The sequence below is a fragment of the Eurytemora carolleeae genome, unplaced genomic scaffold (assembly GCF_000591075.1).
Source record: "Eurytemora carolleeae unplaced genomic scaffold, Eaff_2.0 scaffold432, whole genome shotgun sequence".
Lineage (NCBI taxonomy): Eukaryota > Metazoa > Arthropoda > Copepoda > Calanoida > Temoridae > Eurytemora > Eurytemora carolleeae.
This window is the reverse complement of record NW_019396354.1, coordinates 184,219-201,779: the sequence shown is the minus strand read 5'-3', so window position 1 is coordinate 201,779 and position 17,561 is coordinate 184,219. Positions and strand designations below refer to the sequence as shown.

At 28.7% G+C, this 17,561-nt stretch overlaps 1 protein-coding gene across 1 annotated transcript; it reads left to right on the top strand.

Annotated features, from left to right (window-relative positions):
* Window positions 1-773: 773 nt before the first annotated feature.
* Window positions 774-16,131, top strand: LOC111701588 (tetraspanin-9). Its single transcript, XM_023472935.1, has 13 exons — window positions 774-883; window positions 1,782-1,837; window positions 2,732-2,768; window positions 4,180-4,283; window positions 6,843-6,972; window positions 7,358-7,449; window positions 8,531-8,594; window positions 9,960-9,983; window positions 11,843-11,898; window positions 13,791-13,872; window positions 14,536-14,628; window positions 15,037-15,120; window positions 15,324-16,131. The coding sequence occupies exons 1-13, from the start codon at window positions 818-820 to the stop codon at window positions 15,393-15,395; spliced, it is 960 nt and encodes a 319-aa protein (XP_023328703.1). The 5' UTR covers window positions 774-817; the 3' UTR covers window positions 15,396-16,131.
* The last annotated feature ends 1,430 nt before the right edge of the window (window positions 16,132-17,561 follow it).

The window sequence follows — 17,561 nt, the reverse complement described above, 5'->3', positions numbered from 1 at the left end:
AAAAAATATTGATACCTTTTTGACTATGTAAACTATTTCATCATATACACACTTCCATATAACAAGTGTTAATAAATTATTTATGTAATTTTCTTAAGTGTAAACATCAGACACTTCCTCTTAAGTCTTAATACTGTGGTGTAAGCTTCGATGGGTGAAAAATAGAGTTGGAAGCGTTTCTTTAAAAATATCAATATTTTCATAGAAACGATACATATTGTATAATTATAAATAATGATGTCAAAGATATATTTACACTGAAGGCAGTTTTGATTGAAGCTTTTTAATGAAACTTTTTAAGTTACAGGCAAAAGTGAGATTTAAAATATTTTTTTATATGGGTGCCCCCCCCCCCCTCATGTGCCCCTGGTGTTTTACAGTTTGATTGGCTCCATAACTTTCCCAAAAGAATTAATGCTTTTAATACTCTAATTTTTTAATTCTATATGAAATTAACTTTAATTCTGCTTCGTCTAAAATTTTTTTTTTCATGAATGACTACAATATATATTAAGATAAGTGCACAATTATTTTGTAAATTACCTATAATATCTTTGGCACATTGGGCTATACAATTTTTAAACTTAAAGGTTTTTGTCTTTTTAGATTAAAATTGGTCTCCTGCTAAAGCTGTGCACAAAATATAATTTATTAAGACTTGAACCTTCTACAAAAATGTTGAAGAACTGTGAATCAAAATAAAAGTATTATAAATACTTAATTTAGTTTCTCGTACTTTCAGATTTATAGAAATACACAAAGAAATTACACTGTCAAGAGTATAATGTAGAAAACAAGACCAATAAATTCAGAAAGAATGTCTCCCAAGAATTGTCTTGCTGTCTACACTGGGTTACTTCTAACCCTGCATCTATTTTATTGGGTATTAATTTATATCATTTAACCAAAAAAATACAAAAATGGAAACTCACTCTGATAAGCTTGATTTAGCTTGAAAGGAAACCATACATGGAACGTATCACTCAGGATGATTTCTTATCCATTTTTTAACTGATTTGTTTTTTTGAAATAAACGACTCCATGTTTTCAATTTACAATATTATCAAATATATTAAAACCTTTTTTAGTAGTTGTACAAAAATGTAAAAAAATCTGTTAAATCTTCAGACAAATTAAAAATAATAAGAAAATCACCCCAGATCCTTTAAGAAATCAAATATAAGAAAATATTTATTTAAATTAAGTTTAATCTAATAAACCTTAAAAATCTTTGCTGTAAAATAATCTAAGATATACCCTTAAAGGATTTGAGTTTCAGCCATTAGAAACTCTATCTTTAAGCTTGATTTAGCTTGAAAAGAAACCCTACATGCAATGTATCAGAATAATTTCTTCTCCATTTTTTAACTGATTTGTTTTTTGAAATAAAAAACTCAATGTTTTCAATTTATAATAATAGAATATACCTTATTAGCAGTTATACAAAAAACAAAATATTTACTAAAAAAATTGTAAAAATTAAAGACAAAATTAAAAATTAAAAAAAAATTCTCCCCAGAACATAGCATGCAGGATTTCAGCTCTAAAGCAAGCTCCAAGAATGACTTTAGTCCTCTTTAAGAAACAAAATACAAGATAAAAATTATTTAAATTTAATTTAATCTAACGAATGGCAACATACGTACCTAAAAATCTTTGCTGCTATTAGTTTTCCAAGCAATCTCTTAAATTATAGTAATTTTCTTCTGAAATTAACCAACTCAACATAAACATATTTTTTGATTTACCCTCCAAACCAGCCAATACTATATATTGTTAAGACCTGTGGTTTGGTGTTGGTAGCTATATCTGTTTGGTCAGTTCTGGATCCAACAAGGTTATATTTTTATATCAAACAATAATAATCAAAGCAGTTCCAATAATTAAACCAGTTCCAATAATCATACAAGTTCCAATAATTAAACCAATTCCAATAATCAAACAAGTTCCAATAATCAAACCAGTTCCAATAATCAAATTAGGACAAAAATTTATGATTACAAAGAAGTGGTTGAACTAACTAGAACCCCTTTAAATGGCTTACGGTGATGATAATGAAAAAGTCCAACTGCATCTATTGTTGTTTAATCACTTCTTGCTATTAATTAAATTTTGCCCGTAATGTTTGAAAATTTCTTTCCTACCTAGTAAAATGCTATCAATTTTAATCAGAAATAATTTGTTAGTCTATTTACTGTCTTTAGAAAAATAATACCGTGACCACTTGTATCTTAAAAAGTAAAAAAAACTGTTTAAAACACTTTTTAAAATTTGTTTTTCAGATACATTAAAGTTTTAAAACAGAAAAACTTGACCTGAATACTCAACACAAATTCTGGTTTTCTAATTCCAATATCTTTGCAAATTGACAGTGTAAACCTTTTATATTCCACACCAAAAAAAATTATAGTTCAAATTATCAAAGGTCTACAACATCAGGTTGCATTAAAACAAAAATTGAAAGATTAGAGTATGAGTTTGAAACATTCCTTTACAGAAAGGATTTGAGTCTTTGTCACAAACTCAAATTATCTAATCCCTATATTATTGCAACCTAATGATGTAACCCTTTGATTTTCAAACTTAGAATTTTTGATCTGAAAGAATTTATATTTTGAAATACCTAGGGTTTACAACTTTGGGTTGCGAAGATATAAAGATTGGAAAATCAGATTTTGTGACAAAGACTCAATTCCTTTTTCAAAATAAAAATATAAAATATACTTTTAAGAGGAGTGATCCTAACTTTGATAGCTGCATTGGGGCAGGTATATATTTTCCAATATAGCCAAGATGGCGTTCATTCTTAGAATACCAGAGACATGGAAATTTTTTGTTAAAACATTAATAAAAAAAATTGTCTCATTCATAATGAAATCATTTACTTCTCCAGTAATTTCGAAAGCATCAAAAAGGCAAACAAAAAAAACAATTTTTGTAAAATTTGGTTGACATTTTTTTTCAAAAACGTATTTCAAATTCTTTCTTAAATGCAAAAAAAAATCCGCTTCTTTCTGAATATCACAAAACTTACTTTACTGGGATATATGTTCGTTATTCCGAACAAGAAATTTAGAAGTGAAGTGATCAATCCTTGAAAACTTTTAAAATTTTGTAAAATACTATTTCCAAGTTTGATAAATTTAATCTAACTTAAATGAGCAATTGCAACAATATCGAAAATATAGTCTCTTAGTTTCTTGCTTGGATAATTCAGCGTTTACCTTCCAAAGTATTTCAAAAATGTTTAGAAAAATATTATAAAAAATCAAGATCTAAAAAAAATATTTATGATGTAAAGAAATTGAAAACTATAATTTTTAAAAAGAAAATTTTAAAGTAGAGGATTCAAGTTTATTCTAAAATTAAAATTGATGATTAATCAATATTTAATTCAATAAAACAGATAGTTTTAAAATTCAAAGTGGAAGTTATTAAAAAGATTCTCTCTTTGTTAAAAGTTTGAATCAAAAAGTTAAATTTATCAATTTAGATTAAATGTCTGCAAAGTAGACAGGTGAAACTTTAAAGATTGAAATAAATCTGAAAAGCAATAAAATTTGAACAGAATTAAGAAATTTTAGTCAAAACAAAGAATAGAATTATGGAAATGTGTTTGAAACAGAAAACCTTAAATTAAAGATATCTTTCAAAGGATTAGGAATTGATTATTTACCAAAATCTCTTTTTCTAAGATCTCTAATTTTGCAACCTAATGGCAAAGCTCAATTAATTTTTTAAACTTTGACTTTTTGATTTAACAGAACCCTAACTTGAAACTTAAAAGGTCTTCAACATCAAATTGAAGAGACACAATTATTAGAAAATAAGAGATTGTGGTGAGTAATTATTTCCTTTATCAAAATAAAAATGCAAATGTGAACGTTAGTTAAATTAAAATGAAAACATGGATATCTGTAAAATATTGGGATTGTGGAAAATCATTCAGTATGTATATAAAATTTTTGTAAAATTTTTAAATGAAATGTATCAAAAATTGAATTAAAAACCTTTTGAATTGAAATGCATTGTTTTTCTGAATTGAACACAATTTTCAAAAGTGCATTAATTTTTAATGTTTGGAATAATTTTCATAAAAATGTTAAGATAATATACAAATGTTTTTGAAAGAAATTTTAAGAGCCTGAAATCCTTAAACCTTTTTCAACAAAATTACAGGATTTGCTACAGTTGATCTGCTTTGCTCTGTTTATTGCTGGATCCTGGATATTTGCTGTGGGCCTGGTAGGAACTATAGGAATAAGAAACTATATCTTAAAAATGTATAAACTAGTAAAATTTCCCTAATAAAAAGATTGTGTACCAGATCTGGGAACTCTTAAACCAATGTTACCAAATTAAGCATTGATCTTGACCTTTTGTCAATCTACAGATTAATCTAATTATACTAGATGAAGGGCCATGCGTTGCCCGTGAAATAAAAATTGAAAAAAGAATGTTGAAAAAAATATTTAAAAAAAATTCAAATTTTATTTCCTATAACACAACAAATATATATATATACAAATGTCTTGTTTTATTATATAGATATCATGAAGAATATCATCTTTAGAAAAAAAACAGCCAATTAAAAGCCAGGAAGTTTATAGAACATAGAAATTACAGATATCCAAAACAAGTAAATCCTGCATATAATTAAAAAGTGTTTGCTGAAAGTGTCAATGCATTCCCCTTTCTAAAAATTACTTTAAATTAAAAAATTTATTGTCATTTAATGAATTCTTTTATAACTTGATAATAGTAATATAAAACAGGTGGTGATATTTTATTGTAAATTTTGTTTGGATATATTAAATGATATCCCAAAATATTTAATAAAATTAAGAGGTAATGAAATATGAGATTGAGATATGTAAAAAAATCCCAAATTTTGGCTATATTTTGAAAAGAAATCATCCTATCCAATTATTAAGTTTTTAAGTAAATATATCCAATTAAAAACTTTTGTTACCACAATTCATCTTTTCATAGATATAGAAAAAAATAATGTGGCGATGGTTATATATGTACACACAGTTCAAAATTTTTGGGATATGTCGATGAAGGATTTTTTATATTTGCTAAATCTTTTGGGATGTTCAATGTTTAAGGCAATAATATTTAAATTCAAGAATTTGATCTTGAGCTGGAAGAGTTAAAATTACTTTGATAAAGTGCAATAGTTTAGATGCTCAAATTTATTTATTTAATGTATTTAGTTGTAAAGTTTTAATTTAGTTTAAAGTTGTTCCAGAAGCTAATTCAAAGCTTTGGTATTTGGTTCATAATTATACAACTAATTGTAGTTTTATCCAGTTAAAATGGGGTTTACATCCAATATAATTTACACTTTTAAGCTTTTAACCTAATAATATTATTTTTTTCTCTAAGTTTACATTAAGTCACATAATCAACTTTTTATAGTTGGTATAAGTATTCTCATATATTTATAGATGTTTATAGAAAACTATCAATATTCAATTTTGATTTTTGCTGGAATTCTACATTAAAAAACTTAAATACTTAAAGTTCTATTAAATATCCCTTAAATTTTGAAATTTTTTTTTTTTTTTTATTACTTATAATAGTTTGATATTACATTATGGGTTCTTTCAAATAGATTATCAAGTACAATAGGTGGCAACATAGAAATGAACCAATTATACACAACGTTACAAGTGTCATATATGACAAGGAAAACATAATTTTCTTACTTCATTCTAAAATTATCACTATAAATAATAATTATTCCAGGCACAAATAGGGTTTTTTATTGTTTTCGAAAACGATCATTAAACGATCGTTTTTTGTTTTGTTTTTCAATCGTTTTCAAACGATCATTTCATTTTTGGAAAAAATTGATTGTTTTTAATAACGAACCACTCATTTTGAACTTTTAGAAAACAATCAATGATCGTTATAAAAACCATTTGTGACCGTTTATATACGATTGTTTTTTTAAAACAATTGCTTTTGAAAAAACAATTGTTTATGAAAAAAAAATTAATTGACAATTATGTTAATAATTGTTAACGATCTTCAATGAAGGGTTGTCATTAATGATCGTTAACGAAACGACAAACTTTAAAAAAACAGTCATTTTTGAAAGAAAAAATACATGAATCTTTATTGAATGTTGTCTTACACGAAGTAAAAAAGTTGTGGGGGAGTTAAAACTTCTTGATATTTTCTTAAAAAAACTACTCAATGATAAGTACAGATGCCCTTCAGGTCGGTTTCCTCTCTTTGTTAAAGATATTTAACACATTAAAACAATTGTTAATGCAGGGTCGTTGTTAGCGATCCTTAACAAGGGTCGTTGTTAATGATCGCTAATGAAGGTTGTCGTTAACGAAAGTTTGTCATAAATGATCTTTAACAAAACGTCGATTTTTATAAAAACCATTGTTTTGAAATCAATCGTTTTTCAAAAAGACAATTTTTAAAAAACAAACTTTATAAAAAAACGATCTTTTTGTTTTCAATTTTTCGTCGTCGTTTTCATTAAGAAGCGATCATTTAAAAAAAAAATGAAAACGTTCCCTAGGCACAAAAACAGAGTTGACATTTGTGATGTCAGAATACAGCTGTACTGAGAGTGTACAAATTCTATGTTGTCATTTATTGTACTAGAAACTATTTGGGTTCTTACAAAACAGTTTGAAGTCAATAAATCAATCATATATATATACTTTATAATATATATTCACTGTGAAGAGAATAGTGGATTTGGAATACTGGGACAAGTTGTATAATACAGTTAATGGCACTTGATCTTGCTGTAAATTGAATTCCGGAATATATTCTAGAATCTAGAAGTCTACAACATATTTGGCTTCTAGGATATTAGATAGAACTGGATTTAAATGGAACATATGGATTCAGGATTTGAACAGAACAAATTTGATATTTATAGCAGAGATATTATTTCTTATAGGGATTGTTCAGAGAAGAAAATACTTGATAGTTTCGGTAAGTTTTTTTTAACAGATTACATAAGTTTTCATAAATTTACCCTAAATAAACGGTACCTCTCAAACAATTGTTAGAGCAAAATTGATGGAGATATCCTTGATTTTCTCAAAATAATTTCTCACTAAGAATAAGTAACTAGCAGAGACAATGAAAAATATTTATAATTTCCAAGATAGATGATTTCTACTTCATTGTTACTCAGATAAAGGTTTCAAGGACACTGTGATGAATCAGGCTTGTCACCCTTATTGATTGGTCAATTGAAACTACATTAAAGGTCTCTTAATATAACTTTGATTGTTATAATGGAGTACATTGTAGTGTGGAGTACTCCTTGCTACCCTCATATTTGTGGAGTACCTAATAATGGAGTACATTGTAGTGTGGAGTACTCCTTGCTACCCTCATATTTGTGGAGAACCTAATAATGCTTCTTATTTGGATCAATGCAGAATCCATCCAATTCACATTCAGGTAAAAAAAACTGAATATCTCTTTATATTTCATATAGTTTGTTTCAAGGCTGCATATTGTTACTCTTTTTTATATGTAGCTGGAACAAATTGATTAATTTTCAATAAGTATTTTCTAATACAAATGATTGGATGGTTAGAATGCATATTTTTGTACACTTCAAACAGTAACAAACAAAAACTTTTAAAAAAATCTTAAGTGTCAAGTTTACTTCTCATAAAATCCTTTAAGATAGATAAGAGATTAAAAACTAAAGTTTTTTTTGCAGGATTATAGTTGTTTTTAAAACCAACTTTATAAATGATTCTTAGATTTCTTATATTTTTTCCTAAAAATTGTGAAATAGAACATCTGTTTGAATGTTTATTCCTTTTTTTTCCAAATGCTGGGTAATTGATTTGTGTAAAAGCTAAATAAACTACTTAAATATAAAATATTTGATATTTAATCTGATATTAAAAAGCTAATTTTTCTGGAATACATTTACTCATTTGTCAGGTTTTAACTGACAAAGGAACTGAGTTTTTGCCACAAACTCTGATTTTCTAGTTTCAATATCGTTGCAACCCAATGTCGTAGACCTTTAATATTTCATACTATGAATGCTATTAGATCAAATAGTGTAAGTTTGAAATACCAAAGGTTTACATCATAAGGTTGCAAAGATATAGGTTTTACAAAAACTGAAATTGGCAAAGACTCAATTACTTTAGTGAAATTGATTTTATTGTAACATGATATTTTCAAATTTTTAATTATAAAAATCTTTCATGCTTGAAAATCTTTGAAACAAGTAGATTATCAAAATGTATTAAAATAATGTCCATGATTGATAAATTCAATACAGAAAAATCTTAGATGTCTATATGAACTACAACAATGGGATTGCCCAAGGAATATACCTGAAACTCATATAGCTTTGTTTACAAATAAAGTGTTCTGCAGTTTCCAGAAGACATAAAAACGAAGCCCTGCCTGATGCACTGCATGTGCTTACTTTCCTCTCGGAAACTGCAGTAAACAAAGTTTTTTTAGTTTTATTTTGAGCAAATAATCAATCCCTTAAAAATATATTTTTCAGAGATGTGTTGAAGAAGAGATTAGTAGTTGAGTATGGGAAGCCGGAGTTTTCTACATTCATCAAGGAAATGCAATAATGTACTAATCAGGAAAATGAGACTAATCACATATTATTCTTTTTATCGACTAATTAACCTATTCAGGAACTTTCTTGTATTGGGATAGAACACATTCATTTTTACATCATTCTTTATGGCAGCAGAAAGAATAAAGAAGGTACAGGGTGCCCAAAAAACATAGGAATTAAGTGACAAATTCGATATCGTCTTTGTTATGAATTAGCATTGTAATACCTGATTTCAAATCCTATAATATCATCATGTCTGCTAGAGTTTATTTTATGAAAAGGGTTAAAGACTGTAAAGATGTGTCTATAATGTCTCCGCAAAATGAACAGTAAAGACAGACAAGTTTACCCTGTTTGTATACTGCAATTTTCTTGTTTTACTAAGTACAACCGTATGTAGTCAAAACATAAACAAACAAAATGTGAACATAGCAGACGAAACTCTTGCAGATTACAGCTTTCTCAGTAGGTATCACTATACTAAATCAAAGAATTATTTAAAAAGACGATATTGAATTCGTCACTGAATTTCCATGTTTATTGGGACACCCTGTATGAGAAGGCTTTATTAAAAAGTAAATCAGAAAAAATTTTCAACATTTTAAATAGAATATTGACATCATGAACAGTTTAATTTTCCAAAGACATTTTTCTTCAACATTTATTATCTTTTACCTCAACATTTATTATCTTTTACTTCAACATTTTTTATCTTTTACCTCAACATTTATTATCTTTTACTCCAACATTTATTATATCTTACCTCAAAATTTATTATCTTTTACCTCAACATTTATTATATTTTACCTCAACATTTATTATCTTTTATCTCAACATTTACTATCTTTACCTCAACATTTAATATCTTTTATTTCAACATTTATTATCTTTTACCTCAACATTTATTATCTTTTACCTCACCATTTATTATCTTTTACCTACACATTTATTATCTTTTACCTTAACATTTATTATCTTTTACCTCAACATTTATTATCTTTTACTTCAACATTTATTATCTTTTACCTCATGATTTATTGCCTTTTACCTCAACATTTATTATCTGTTACCTAAACATTTATTATCTTTTACCTCAACATTTATTATCTTTTACCTCACCATTTATTATCTGTTACCTCAACATTTATTATCTTTTACCTCACCATTTATTATCTTTTACCTCAACATTTATTATCTTTTACCTCACCATTTATTATCTAAACTTTTCTTGAATATCAAAATTCAACTCAATGGGGGCTACACACAAATGTTTCTGAGAAAAGTATTGATTTAAAATATTTGATTAAGGAACTCTAGAGTAAAAAAATCAAATGAATTTTGAAAATATCATTATGTATTGTAGGCAGTGGACTTCGTTCAGAACAAGGTTGGTCATTTGGAATATTTAAAGGGATTGTAAAAATTTAAAGCGACCATTTCTGCTTATTTACAATGGTAAACTTTAAATCTTGGATTGTTTAGCAAGGACAGAAAACTCCATGTGTCTATCTACGTAATTTTTAGTCAATTTTTGAAAAATTGACAAAATTTGACAAAAGCAGTTTGGGAGAGTAATGTAAATGTACTCACTAAAATATTTTGAGCAGTGTAATATATCTGGAGTAAAAGTGCTCTTGTCTAGTATTGAAGTTTAACATATTTCAATCTAGAATATTCTATATTCTCTGTCTGGTAGATTTAGAGGATACAACTCCATAGTGACATTGTATACTTGTATAATTCATAAATTAATCAACTTGTAAACTAAATAATATTTCTGAAAAGGTGTCTCAGAAAATTTACAATTGGTAAAGAGTGTTCCAAAAAAATTAAAAATTATATTTGACTTACGCTGTTCCATACTAAACATGTAGATGAAAAAGTAGAAATGAAAAATGATTTCCTTTTATGGAATTAAGAAAACTGTAATACAGGATTATTTTTCTAACAATCTTGTTGGATCAAATCAACAGAAATAACTAAATAGTTTTATTCAGAATGATATGGTATTCCATGTGTACAAGAAAAAATGGTATATTTGGTATTCAGATACACAGCTCACTGTTATTTAAAGGCCTAAAACTCTCAAAGAAAAATCTATTTGAATTTTGCTAATTACTTCATGAAAGCCAAAGCTAACAACAAGTGCTTCATTTGAGCTAAAATATGCATGTAAAGGGCTACAGAAAAGCATAAGTGAGTTAAAGCAGTAAATTCAAAGCCCAAGACGTTGCGACACTTGAAAGTTAACTCTGTACCAAACATTGATGAGACGATTTATAAGGCAGGCTGAATCTATGTGAGCCCTAAACATCTTCATTTTGCAGGGCTTGATTTCTAGTTTCATGTAAAAAGGAGTAATCATGGTAACATCAGTTCGGACAAACTTAGGATTTGTCTTAAAAGTAGTTAAAAGTTAAAAGATGTTACGCGACGAAATTGTCCCGTTCTGAATTCCCTCACCCCTCAGTGTTGCACAGCATCAAAATTACTTTTGATTTGTAAACTTTACCTGAAAGGATTTACTCAGATTTTATAATCACAATATCTTTGCAACCCAATTCCGTAGACCTTAGATATTTCAAACTAAGAATTCTGGTAGATTAAATAATCTAAGTTTTAAATATCAAAGGTTTGCACCATCAATTTGCTAAGATATAGGGATTAGAAAATTTTTGTTAGTGACAAAGACTCAATTCCTTTATACTGTGTGCTCCATTTCTCGTCAGTTATACTTGATATTTTGATACAGAGAGATAACATTGTGACCTGTTTATGGCACATTAATTAGGCTTACTATAATCTTTTACTTGATAAATGAGCTTTTGTATCCTTGAATTGTTTAAATTAAACTGAGTTTGACTATGTTGAAGATTCTCGCAGTTTTTTTATTCTTGTAACTAATTCTGTATATTACTTCATTGATTGCATTTTGTATTTTTATTTTACTTTTTTTTTGATTATAAATAAAATTAATTTGGGCAATCTTTTACAGATTGAACCCGTTCCTTGCTAACCAGAGCACTGTTATTATTGACAAGAGATTCTGAAAGAAGTAGAGTTGTATCCAAGAAATCTGAGGTTTAAGCATTGGTTCCAATCAAACCCTATATCAGATTATGACATAGTTGATACTCTAGGATATTTTAAGCGGCCAGATTTGGTCGGGAAACAAAAGTGGATGTTTGATGGATTTCTATTCCACAATATTCTCTTACTTTTGTAAACATTTTCTTTTTACTTTAGCATTTATGCTGCGGAATAGAGCATTGGTCAGACTACACGGAAAACACGCAGTTGAGGTTTGTTATTTCATTAACACTATATACCAGCAGTTGAGGTTTGTTATTTCATTAACAATATATACCAGCAGTTGAGGTTTGTTATTTCATTAACACCATATACCAGCAGATGAGGTTTGTTATTTCATCAACAATATATACCAGCAGTTGAGGTTTGATATTTCATTAATAAAATATACCAGCAGTTGAGGTTTGTTATTTCATTAACACCATATACCAGCAGTTGAGGTTTGTTATTTCATCAACAATATATACCAGCAGTTGAGGTTTGTTATTTCATTAACAAAATATACCAGCAGTTGAGGTTTGTTATTTCATTAAAAAAATTTACCAGCAGTTGAGGTTTGTTATTTCATTAACAAAATATACCAGCAGTTGAGGTTTGTTATTTCATTAACAAAATTTACCAGCAGTTGAGGTTTGATATTTCATTAACGAAATATACCAGCAGTTGAGGTTTGTTATTTCGTTAACAAAATATACCAGCAGTTGCAAGGGCAGCCGTAGTACATTTGAATTTCCGAGCCGGGTCAACCTTTCCAATCCCAGTTTGTACTGTATCGCTTGGAACATCGTGTATATAAAGCAGACACTCAATAGGAATAGCCGGTGCAACAAGGTTGACGCGGTCAGAATTTACTTTTATTAAAGGGTCAGAGGTAAGCTTATGAGAATTACAGTTATTACCAATAATGACCAGCAGACTAAAAAAATATCCAAAATATTCATTAAAAAACATAGTGTTTAAAGCGACAGATAAAGAGGTTGAATCAAGTGTGAAGTTTTTGTATTGGTAAGAACAGATAGTTACATTCAATACATTTAAAAAGGGATATGGCCGATTTACAACATCAGTACAGTTTAAAGTTTTAAACCTTTATTTCACCAATGCAATGGAGAAAAAGTTCTTAATTTTGATAATGTCCTCCTTTTGTCCCTGCAAGAAAGATGTGCAAATCAATTTTGTGGAGAAACCAGAATTGTCAGGGTACTGTTGTTAATTGGACATTGCACGCTAGAAATAAAGAGTCACTTAAATTTACGACCGCAGTCCCTCTGATCTCCTCCCTCCAAAAAATTATAAAAAAGCATTATTTTTGTCTATGCAAAACTGAAACAGGAGTCAGGACATGGTTTTTACTTTTCCGAATCTTTTTACTTCCAGATATTTGGAGGTATTCGGAGAACATATAAATCTACCTCTAAAAGGAATGTCAGTTTATATTGACTTTATCTGTAACAATGGAGAACATAACACAAGTTTGTTCTCATCAATAATCCTTATCTTAAAAACATTGGATTCATACCGTTTACTTCTTGGGTTCATTCTAAAAGATAGGGATGATGTCTTTATTTAGTCTATACACCAATTCTATGTGTGCTCTATAGCTTCCATCCCCCAAGAGACATAAAGCATTTATTCAGAGCAGGGTTGACCAAATCCAATAACTTTTTATATAATCCTAATACCCTGGAGACATTGTGATATTAATTTTATTGTGAACAGGTAAATTATGCCTCTGGGAGAAAAAGTGTGAAGTGTAATTCAAAATTACAAAAAATCATACAAATAAATGGACTTTTAACTAAAACTTTGACATACAGATTTGTGCAATCATGACTTTTTAAATTTGTTTGCAGGATAGTTAAAGAAATAAAGAAAAAATCCACATGACTGGTCACAGTCATTTCATGAATTTTTAAGGATATCACTAATAAACATTTTTTTCTCTATACCCAACTTTTTTTTGTAATGTTTTGCTTTTATTGTCTTTTTGTTAACTGGGTAAACGGAGCGTAAAAGGTAGGGGCCATATTGTTCACATTTTCCGATCCTGTGAAACAGAAAAAATGTGAAAAACACCCACTTACACAATATTTTTACTTTCTAGTTGGAGAAGACGAGATTTACCCAGCTTCTCAACATTTCAGCTAATTGTCCCGAGAACATGCTGTAAACTCCTTAATCAGGAGGTAAGTTCCTTTGATAAACTAAACTCCTTTATCAGGAGGTAAGTTCCTTTGATAAGTTAAACTCCTTAATCAGGAGGTAAGTTCCTTTGATAAACTAAACTCCTTAATCAGGTAGTAAGCTCCTATATTAAGGTCAACTCCTTAATCAGGAGGTAAGCTCCTTTGATAAGTTAAACTCCTTAATCCGGAGGTAAGCTCCTTTAATTAGTTAAACTCCTTAATCAGCTGGTAAGCTCCTTTGATAAGGTAAACTCCTTAATCAGGAGAAAAACTCCTCTCATAAGTTAAACTCCTTAATCAGGAGGTAAGTTCCTTAAATAAGTTAAACTCCTTAATCAGGAGGTAAACTCCTTTAATAAGTTAAATTTTTTAAACAGTTGTACATTATTATAACTTTAAACACTTTCTAAAAATCTTTAACCCAAGGTCAAATTTAAAACTAGGTATAGCAAGTTGACCAACTTTGGCCACACTAGATCTACTACTCCTCGTTATTCATAAATTCCGACCTCCAATATGATCGATAAAACTAAAAAGTTCTAAGCATAAATTACATGCCTTTGATGAGAGATTTTTATAACATTCTAAAAACTCAAAGCATTTAAATCAATTAATTAATTTTAAAAAAATATATTCCATAAAAGACGACATTCTAATATTTAGTCCTATCGAGCTTGGAAGGAACCACAGCCGGAGAATCTAGTCGCCTGTCAATCAAATATTTCGGAGATTTACAGCTTATATAGATGGAGTCAGGTGCTGCAATATAGATTTGTATACAGTAGGACCCAGTAAAATCTGGAAAAGGAAGACGACATTTCAGTGTGTTTGTTGAAGAGCAAATAGTTATTCCAGTAACTTTTTAGTTAATCAATATTCCGTAAGTTATACTGAACGATTTAATAATATTCCTCTTTAGTTAATCAATATTCCATAAGTTTACTGAACGATTTGATAATATTCCTCTTTAGTTAATCAATATTCCGTAAGTTTACAGAACGATTTAATAATATTCCTTTTTAGTTAATCAATATTCCGTTTCCTGAACAACTTCTTAATTTTTATTCAACTATAAATATTCTTTTTTCCTATGCGAATCCTTTATTTGTATTTTTTTGTTCCTTTGCAAAAATTGTATCCCAACGAAATAATCTATTTTTGAAGGGTTGCTATTCAAGAATAGATTCCTGGATAAATCTTCATCAAAAACCATTTGGATTAACCATAGCATCAGTTAGTATAATGCAGGTAGAACACCTTTTTTAATATTATAATTATTACCTTTAATTGTTATCATTATCATTATTATTTTCATTATTATTGTTATGATTATATTATTAATATTATTATTATTATTATTATTATGTTACTAGCATTATTACGATTCTTACAATTTTTTTCGCTAATACTTTTTTCTGAAAGCACGTTCAATCATAAACTTTTTTTTTTAGTGGTTGACACTGTATCTCACTGTAAAAGTATTCAAGAAAATGGTTGAAATCAAGAAACCAGTTTATTTGTGAGTTAACAAATCATCAATAAGAAACCAGTTTATGTGTGAGTAAACCAACAAGAAACCGGTTTATTTGTGAGTAAACAAACTAAGAAGTCAGTTTTTTTTTGAAAATAAACAAACCATGAATCAAGAAACCAGTTAATTTGTGAGTAAACAAACCGTCAAACAAGAAACTAGTTTACTTGTGATTAAAAAACCTAAAATAAATAAGTTTGTTGTTTTACTTTTTTATGAAATACGAGGCCGGAAACAGGAATATCTAGACAGGAAACAGGAAAGTAGTGAAGACATCAGAGAATATTATCCTGACAAGCCGAGGTTATGCCGGAAACAGGAATACCTAGACAGGAAACAGGAACATGATGACGATGTCAGAGAATATTATCCTGTCAAGCTGAGTTTATGCCGGAAACAGGAATACCTAGACAGGAGCCAGTAACATGATGAAGATACCAGAGAATATTATACTGACAAACTGAGTTTATGGTTACAATGTAATATTTATTACTGTCTTCTATTACAAGCCAGGGAGTTTCGAGATCCATCAATTTCACCCATGGTTGTAGGAGGGGAGGAAGGCCAGCAACACCAAGTTCTCGTCCGAGCCACATTCTCCTCATTTTCTCGTCCAAGCCACCTCGGAATCCTCGTCCTTCGATCATTTTGTGTTGAAAAGTTTGCAATTCTTGAAGATAAAACTATTTTTTTAAAAATCTGGCCACGTTAGGGCATAAAATATGGATGGACTAAAGTATTGCAATGATTATATAATGTTGGAATCTTCAAACCCATGAGAATGATGTCAAACTTTATTGAGGTAAAACTTAAATCTCTTCTGCCTCCGTAATGGCTAACCTTTGTGATATAAAATAAATAGCAAAATATTCGGTATACCTCTGCCTATAATTTTCCCCATGGAACCACCCGGAAAAATTATATGGTTTTAACTATAGTTAACAAAAAAGATTGAAGTTCTATAAACTTAGAATTATTTGCGGCATTCTACACCAGGAATATCTGAAAATGCGCGTAAAAAAGGTAAACATTTTTAAAGACACTAAACTTGAAATTTTTAATTCAATTGAAACTTTTTTTTTTGATTTGCAAAAATTTTATATTTCATTTTTGCCCTAACGTGGCTTGATTCTTAAAAAATAGTTTTATCTGGAAGGATTAGAATGTTAAAAAAATAATATTAAAGAACGAGGATTTCGAGGTGGCTCGGACGAGAATTTGTTGTGGTTGGCCTTCCTCTCCTCGTTGTAGGGCTTATGCAAATATTTCACTCTATTTCCCCGTGTACCCTTGTTTTGGTATTAATCCCTTTAATAACATCTCTGTCCATATCTCTCAGGGTATAAATTAATTGGGATTAATCAGTTTCATAGTTTATTTATTAAATACATCTGTAACGTTTATTCAGGTTTAAGTTACTTCAGATATTCAGCTGCTACAGTTCAGGATCTGTCCGAGCAGCTTCCTCTATTACTCTATCGTATAGCTGCTCCAGTTCAGTATCTATCTAGTTTGGGGACGGTATAGCAAAAAAAAATAAGACAAACTCGGTAACAATAAAGAAAAGTTAAAGTATTCAGATTAAATTAAACTCGGTAACGATAAAGAAAAGTTAAAGTATTCAGATTAAATTAAACTCGGTAACGATAAAGAAAAGTTAAAGTATTCAGATTAAATTAAACTCGGTAACAATAAAGAAAAGTTAAAGTATTCCAATTAAATTAAAACTAATAAAGTTTAATTCTAAAATAATAGTTTCTTGAAAAGTAGAAAAAATCTGAATGTTTTTTAAACAAAGAGAAAATTGCATAGAAAGCTGGCAAATATCGGTTTGCGATTTAGCCTTTGTTCTTCATTTTCTTAAAGGGGCACACACGTAATTTCGTGTGACCCCCATGGAAAGATGGCTATGTCCGATTTACAACGGTACTCGTACACGCTTGGTCTGATCAAGTATGAATTAGATATCCATGTTTAAATAGTTGAAAAGTATTAATTTCAATTGTGATTTGCGCATTTCTACTGCAAGAAAACAGAAAGGAGTTATCAATACTTTTGAAGTATAAAAACGAACAAATCTTTCGCATTATTGATCAAATTAATATTGCCATCTTTGCTCTCAGTCCCTTTAACGAGCTAGAAAGCTGTTGAAAATAAA

Excerpts from the sequence above, each read along its gene's own strand:
- LOC111701588 (XM_023472935.1), top strand. The coding sequence starts at position 818 with ATGTCTCCCAAGAATTGTCTTGCTGTCTACACTGGGTTACTTCTAACC. Across the intron at positions 2,769-4,179 it reads TGATAGCTGCATTGGGGCAG|GATTTGCTACAGTTGATCTG; the intron begins GTATATATTTTC and ends ACAAAATTACAG. Across the intron at positions 6,973-7,357 it reads GAAAATACTTGATAGTTTCG|TGTGGAGTACTCCTTGCTAC; the intron begins GTAAGTTTTTTT and ends AGTACATTGTAG.